Source organism: Squalius cephalus (genome assembly GCF_949319135.1).
Source record: "Squalius cephalus genome assembly, chromosome: 21".
Taxonomy (NCBI): domain Eukaryota; kingdom Metazoa; phylum Chordata; class Actinopteri; order Cypriniformes; family Leuciscidae; genus Squalius; species Squalius cephalus.
This window is the reverse complement of record NC_137142.1, coordinates 2,175,707-2,183,388: the sequence shown is the minus strand read 5'-3', so window position 1 is coordinate 2,183,388 and position 7,682 is coordinate 2,175,707. Positions and strand designations below refer to the sequence as shown.

General features: G+C 37.1%; 1 protein-coding gene across 1 annotated transcript; it reads left to right on the top strand.

The window, feature by feature from the left end:
* The first annotated feature begins 438 nt into the window (after positions 1-438).
* Positions 439-4,533, top strand: LOC307148789 (glutathione S-transferase A4-like). The gene is made up of 6 exons (XM_079854622.1): positions 439-623; positions 841-892; positions 1,004-1,136; positions 1,252-1,390; positions 1,478-1,603; positions 4,003-4,533. The coding sequence occupies exons 1-6, from the start codon at positions 537-539 to the stop codon at positions 4,132-4,134; spliced, it is 669 nt and encodes a 222-aa protein (XP_079710748.1). The 5' UTR covers positions 439-536; the 3' UTR covers positions 4,135-4,533.
* The last annotated feature ends 3,149 nt before the right edge of the window (positions 4,534-7,682 follow it).

The following is a 7,682-nucleotide window of genomic DNA, read 5'->3' as shown; positions in this document are numbered from 1 at the left end:
AGTTTCCGTGAAGTTAGTTTAAAAAATAAGGTATTTGTGCACATATTAAAAATAAGGAATTTGTGCACATATTTTAGCATGCGTCAATTTGTAAAATAACTTCACGGAAACTAAATATTTTATTTTAGATAGTTAAAATTGTACTTTGACAAATTTGACAATTATAAGTTGACCAGTCAAATAGTCCATAAGGCATAAAGTTATAAAACGGCTTGTGATATGTCATAAACTAGCATGACTTAGCTTTTTTCTCTCTCTCTCTCTCTGTCTTTCATTCATTCATTCGAAAGAAATGAAAATACACACGCTTGTCTGAAAAGATTTATCTACTCTGTTAATGGTTAGTGATATCAGCATACTCAAAATTCGTAGACGTGCGTCTTAGTAAGTTTGCAAACTCCTGAGCCCTTTGTCCCGATGCAGCACCACCCACGAGTTACATAACACTGAACAGTCCACATAAAACAGCCTGCACAATTCACCGCACACACAGCAGCAAAGCGTTTTGAACAGAAGTGTAGCTTTAAATTGTAAAAATGTCTGAGAAAGTTGTGTTGCATTACTTCAATGGAAGAGGGAAAATGGAGTCGATCCGATGGCTTTTGGCTGCAGCTGGAGTCGAGGTTTGTTGCTCTGGAAAACTTTCCCAAGTCTATGCAAAAAAATGCTATTGCAAAAAGTGGAGCGCGACCTTTTCCGAATGCTGTGCAATAAATGTAGTTTGTTTGCATGTGACAATCACAAAACAGCTGCTTTAGAAATTGAATTTGTGCATTGTAATGTGATCTCGAGATCAATGCGTTTTTTCGCCTTGACTTTATTTTGTTCTTGTGTTCACAGTTTGAGGAGGTGTTTTTTACCAAGAGGGAGCAGTATTTAAAACTGGTGAATGGTAAGTTCAGTAAATTCCTCATGAGTCATATCTTGTGGTTTTATGAATATATTATTGTATGATATATTATATTAATATTATATATTAATGTGATTCCTGTGTTTATTGTAGATGGAGCCCTGATGTTTCAGCAGGTGCCTTTGGTGGAAATAGATGGGATGCAGCTTGTGCAGACAAAGGCTATCCTGAATTACATCGCTGGAAAATACAACCTCTACGGAAAAGACCTTAAAGAACGAGCTTTGTAAATATCGACTTTTAATGCAAATTGTTCCGTAACTGTTATGAAACTAGACTGAAACAAGTTTCCTTGTTTTTCACCACATCTAAGCTATTATCACTGTATTTTTGTCTTGAAGGATTGACATGTATTCAGAGGGCACTAGTGATCTAATGGATCTTATCATGATTTATTATTTTACACCTGAAAACAAGCAGAAAAGTCTCAGTAATATAGAGCAAAAGGCAAAAGAGCGCTTCCTTCCTGTGTTTGAAAAGGTACTGATAGCTCTGACTATTCATTCCTCCCATTTTGAAGCATTTATTATCCACAAAATCATGCTGTTTTTGATATGACTTTTTTAGGGTCTTGCAAACTCTCATTTCCTGGTGGGAAACCAGTTGAGCCGCGCTGACGTTCATCTTCTGGAAGCCTCTCTGATGCTGCAGGAGTTATTCCCTACAATACTGTCAACCTTTCCCAAAATCCAGGTGATCTGTTCCACGCTTTCCCACACAGACCTTCAACCCCAAAATTGGACTTAACAATACCATTTTTGGTCACACTTTATTAGGGGTGTAACAGTACACAGAAGTCATGGTTCGGTACAGACCTTGGGTTTGGGGTCGCGGTTCGATACGAATTCCGCACAACAGGAAAAAGCAACAAATCCCATGTCAAATTTGCCCCTTTTTTGGTGTGAGTGAAAACACTCCATTTTTGTTAGTGTCCCTTTAAATGCAAATGAGTTGCTGCTCCCTGCCTCCGTTCAGAACAGAGCCGATCCTTTACATGAGCTTCAGAAACTCCGGCAATAACAAAACACGCAAAAAATCTCGCTCATCCAACATCTCAGAAATAACCAGTAGCGAGTGCAGCCTTACAGAGATTCGGGAAGAGGTTGCCACTTTTAGACTCACCTGGACGTTTCTGAATTTATGTAGTTGTTGTGGAGTTACATTGATTCATCTCATGTTTAACTTTTACACAAATTGACACAGTCCCGTGCTGTGAAAGCTGTGACATTTTTTGGTCATACAGTGTTCAGTTCTTGTCTGTGCATCAACAGAACAGTTTGCATGCTTTGCTTGAACTTTTGCCATTGCGTTAGAACTGGTAACACTGTTGTCGCTTGCGAAAACCAAATGGTGGCGCTGTGGGTGGAAACGTGCAGATTAAGGGGCGGTAATATTATAATAAGTAATATTATAATATTATAATAAGATCCCCTTGAAGTTTGTGGAGCGCGTCATTAAAATTAAATGAAGTTCAAAACGTAGGTTTCATTTCCTCATAATATACATTTGTGCATCACCACATTTTCAATGACTCTCAAACGACCCGTCAGATGAATCAATCTCTCTTAATCCTTCCTTTCTGATTGGCCAGACAGCTCAGTCTGTTGTGATTGGCCAACCGTGTCGAAAACAAAAACTCCAATTGCCATAACAACGTCAGCTCCGCGTGTCCTGAGACTTCCTACACCGTAAACTAAACACAGTAACGAACAATTACGTCGATTTTACCATGTCAATGTGACGCGAGTCCGATGATGAAACATTGGAAGAACTATCCATTCAACCCGAACCTCCTTCGCAAGCACGACTCGAGCAGGACTCAGTGTTTCTCAGTGATACGCTACTCAGTTTGAGGTATATTATATGAGATGTTGCAACTGTAATTCCTCACCATCAGCATTAACAAGTGTATGTACATCAACAAACCAATTATTTTACTTGTACTAATTTATTTACCGAATATTTTTGTAATATATTGCGGTGAACACTTGGAAACAGTTTCAATAACAGTGCATGTATACAATGTAGGCTATACATTAGCTGAGCTCTAGCGTGAATGACTGATGTAACATAAACGTTGGTAAAAACAAATCTTGCTCCATGCTTTCCTCAAAGTAGTGAGAACGACAGACATTTATAGACACAGTTTTAGGTAATTGTGGCCCACAACTGATTAGCATAAGTATTTCAGTAAGACCGTAAAAATGTGAGTTAACCAATTAGCAGGAGACCTACACAATATAAAACTAAACTCAAAACTAAGAATTTTGAACACCATCTGTTAAGAGCAAGCGGTTTGTGAATCCTACATTGAACTCCGAGATTTGAGAAGAAGTCGTCAGTAAAATAAAGGGAACACAGCAAAAGTTTAGCATTATACTGCTGTATGCACCGAACAGTGACGTATGTACAGTGACCTTTCGGGACCAATACATGTACTGTTACACCCCTAAACTTTATATTATGTGTCTTTAACTATTACAGTATGTACTTACATCAAAAAAGTATTTTTTAGGTAGAATGTACTTATTGTGTTGATGTATTGAAAACACTTGTCCTGATATCGAGGTGGACAGTTATAGATATTATTAATTACAGCTGTAATTAGGTATTTTTATATATAAGTGCAATGTAAAAACATACGTACACAATAAGTGCAAATGATTCATTAAAAGGTTTGTACATAGAAGTTAAAGATGCTTAATTTAAAGTGGGACCCCATTTTTTCAACAACAACAAAAAATTGGTAGGCCATTACAATATATTACAAAATACTCTTTGTCTGTATCTTCAAACATTGGCATATGAACAAACAGTCAGAATAGAGTGATGTTAAGTTTCATTAAACATTCATTCAACATTCATTTATATTTAATACAAATAAGAAAACACAGTACTGATTGTTGAATATACATTAGTGAGTGAGAGAGTAATCTGTTCCAGTTTAGTGAAGCAGTTGTTAGTCGACTGACCAGTTCTCTCATTTCTGAATCAAACCTATAATTGCTGTGATCGGCCTAATACATCTTTATTTTTTTTAATTTAGCATTATAATTATGAAATTTATATAATTATACAATTTTATATCGCAGGCGTTCCAGGAAAAAATGAAGGCCTTACCAAGAATCAGCAAATTCCTGCAGCCTGGCAGTGCAAGAAAGTCTCCGCCTGATGAGCCGTATGTGAAAATCGTGAAGGAGGTGTTTAGCCACGTCTTTAAGTAGAAAACCAAACAATTCTTCAAAACATTTATATGTCGGTAATCACTAACTAATTCACAAGCTTCTTAATTAAAACTGAGATGCTAAAATGGACAGATTTAATTGGAATATACAAGATACAGTTTGGATAAAGGGATAGTATTGTGAAATAAACATTGCAGCTGTTCAATACATGTTGTCAGGAAGTGTGTGTGTCTGTTCATGAGCTTATAGAAGATCAAAATTCAGAAAACCATCAGGAGGCTGAAATAAGAACAAAGACCATTAGAATAAACTCTCAGACAGATCTTCATCATGCCACATCTGCACTTGTGATCATGGTCAGAATGATTGGCACCCTTGGTAAATATGAACAAAGAAGTGAAAATAAATCTGCATGGTTAATCCTTTTGATCTTTTTTTTTTTTTAAATCACAAAAATCTAACCTTTCATTGAAGTAAAAGAATCAAAAATGGGTGGAAAAATGTTTATGAAATAAATGTTTTTCTCCAAGACACTTTGCCTACGATGAATGGTTCCCTTTTTATTATATACTCTGAGTCTTCTCCTATAATGCCTGATGAGTTTGGAGAACACCTGACAAGAGATCAGAGATCATTCCTCCATACAGAATCTCTCCAGATCCTTCAAATTCCCAAGTCCATGTTAGTGCTTCTTCTCTTCAGTTATATGGGTTCAGGTCAGGGGACTGGGATGGCCATGGCAGAACCTTCATTTTGTGCTCAGTGACCCATTTTTGGGTTGATTTTGTAAAACTGAAAAAAGGAGGAACGACCACTCCTCGTGTAGACGAAGGACCTTGCTGGAAATTAACATTTGAACTCGATGAAAGTCTCACCTCCGAATCATCATAATCTACATTTCATTCCCTCATCCCCCAACTTCTCTCTCTCATGCTAAGATCACCTGAATTCACCCAAGAATATAGTTTAATGTGAATGATTATCATCGAGTATTATACATGTTTGGTATCATTTGAAATGTCTCAGTGCGACTGGTACAAGTGTCTCATTTCCAAATAAGTAAAACAAAAGGTTAATAAGGTTTTAAGAGTTTAGAGATAACTGGCACACAAAGGAAGGTGGTCTCAAGACAAATGGTCTTCTACCCCCAAAAGGTGTAATCTCTGAATGCAAATTTCCATTGTTAGCAGATGTTTCCATGTGAAAGAGGTTCTGTCTATATAATGAAATGCAGAAAAGGGCTCTTGGCCTTTTTGCAACTCAAGTTGGCCCATGATGCTAAGAGTGACCAAAACTCTTAGCCTTATGTATTTTAATGTTAGGTTTGCATATTTTCTCTTTATTCTAGAGCATTCGATGTTATTGTATTGATTATCCCTGAACTGATTATGAAATTGGCATGATACATTTACCTGACATAATAAATTGTTACATTTGATTATTCTAACTGACTTTGACATTGGGAATAATCAAACATTCGCTCACATTTAATGATGCACAGATATCATTAAAACTTTTTCATTTATGGAGTCAGATGAAATAACGAGAAAATACATGTGAGAAAATGTATTGCATTTAATCAAAAATACTTTGCCAAGACAGTAACACATAGAGACCTTCAGCACTGGTCGGATGCCGGACTTTGGGCTGATCAAGTGCGAGTTTACAATTTTGATGTTTGTTTTGGATCAGTGTCTTGATGGAAGATCCGACCACGGCCCATTATAAGATTTCTAGCAGAGGCAGTCAGGTCTTGATTTTTTTTATCTGTTGGTATATGATAGAATCCATGATTCCATGTGTCTGAACAAGATGTCCAGGTCCTCTGGCAGAAAAATAGACCCACAATTTCAAAGACCCAACAGTATATTTAACCGTGGACTTTTTTTTATTTTTTATCCCTGTTTGCACTAAACCCATCTGGGTGTGTGCACTCCTCCTCCCTTGTGTTACGGGTTGGTTCAAGCAAAGAGGATGCAGTTATAATCGCTAGTGATGTGACGTTCGGCACTGAGGCTTCGAAGCTTGTATCATAAAAACAAAACATCACACATTGAAGCAGTGTATCTGAGCTTGATTCGTTTTGCCATAACCACGTGATCTGTGACGTCCGAGGCTTCGTTTCCACACACAGTCACGTGACTGCTTCGTATTCAGATTCAAAAATAGCGCGAACCCCTTGAGCAGGTTTCGAGTGTCATCCCTTTCTACAGTAGAAAATAAAAAAAGAAATAGACTTAGCCCTCACACTGTTGCACAAGTTTCTTTAAATTTATTAAATTACCCACAAAATAAAATGTCAGCTCCCCAGTTAACAAGCACTTTCACTACCCAGTTCACAAGCACTTCACCATTCCACCCAATTTTCTTTTATTTTGATTATATATGCCTACATGAGCCTTGACTCGTAAGATTAGGACTGAGGCTAAAGTTTATGTGAATAAGGCTGCATTTGTAGATCAAAGCAGATTCATAAGAATTGTTTCTGTACAATTGAATTAGTCCCATTTATTATTATTTTTTTCATAAATTAATTCATACAGTTGTTTGTTCACACATTGTATAAGCTACATCAACACTAACACATGAATTATGAGGATTAATTGTATTGCTTTGTGGTTTACAGAGCACAAAGTGATTTATTAAATGAAAACAAAAAAAAAACCTCTTCTGGGACAGAAAGGCAGCTTTTCCACTTTTTGACCACAAGATGTTGTTAGTGTGCAACGTGTTGAAAAGCTTCGAGTAATGAACCATTTTACGATACAGTCGAGGGGGAAAGCCCCAGTGCTTCACAAAGCTTAATTTCGCCATCACTACTAATCGCAGCAGTTTTTATTAATCAAACTCAAAAATCTCTAACAGGAACAAAGAAACATGGACAGAAGAAACAACCATAAACACAACAGCAACAGCCCAGGGGTCCGTTCTTCGTATGTCGCTAACTCACTTAGCTGGATTTGATTGTTGGCGATTTGGCATGATCTTGGATTGTTTGGTTCTTCAACGCTCATCCTGGACTTGCTGTCATAGCAACATGTGCGCAAACTTAAACCTGCTCGGGAGCAGGCTTATTTCATGTTAACAGGATTAGACCGCGGCTTCATAAGCGGAGCTGATACGGGAAGTCCAGCGCAGCGCGATAGTGCACTTTCTGAGATATATTTTTTCTCGTGATTCGTGAGATTGTCGTTTTTTTGTCGCTTTTATGTTTAAAAAACAGTTTTAGTTTTTTTGTTGTTGTTGTTGTTGTTGTTTTTTTGTGGCATTTCCAAGCCACTTAAGACCCAATGTTGTAAAGCAGTGTTTTTTTTATTTTTTTTAGGCTATCATAATTTTTTATGAAGATCATACAATCATGACCATGCCGATTACAGATATGTCACTCAGGCTTCACTAACGTGATTGGTACCATAGACCAGCCATTCCCAAACTGTGGTCCGCGGACCACTAGTGGTCCGTGAGGGTACTGCAGGTGGTCCGTGGAAAGTCAAAATAAAATATAAAATATTTTTTTTACCTTCATTTTACCAGGAAATTCCCATAAAAAAAAAAAGAAAAGTAAAAAGAATATGTAGGCCTATATT

Bases quoted from the DNA above. Each gene is read 5' to 3' on its own strand.
- LOC307148789 (XM_079854622.1), top strand. From the start codon at position 537: ATGTCTGAGAAAGTTGTGTTGCATTACTTCAATGGAAGAGGGAAAATG. The intron at 1,391-1,477 runs GTACTGATAGCT...TGACTTTTTTAG, and splicing joins TCCTTCCTGTGTTTGAAAAG to GGTCTTGCAAACTCTCATTT. The intron at 1,604-4,002 runs GTGATCTGTTCC...TTTATATCGCAG, and splicing joins CAACCTTTCCCAAAATCCAG to GCGTTCCAGGAAAAAATGAA.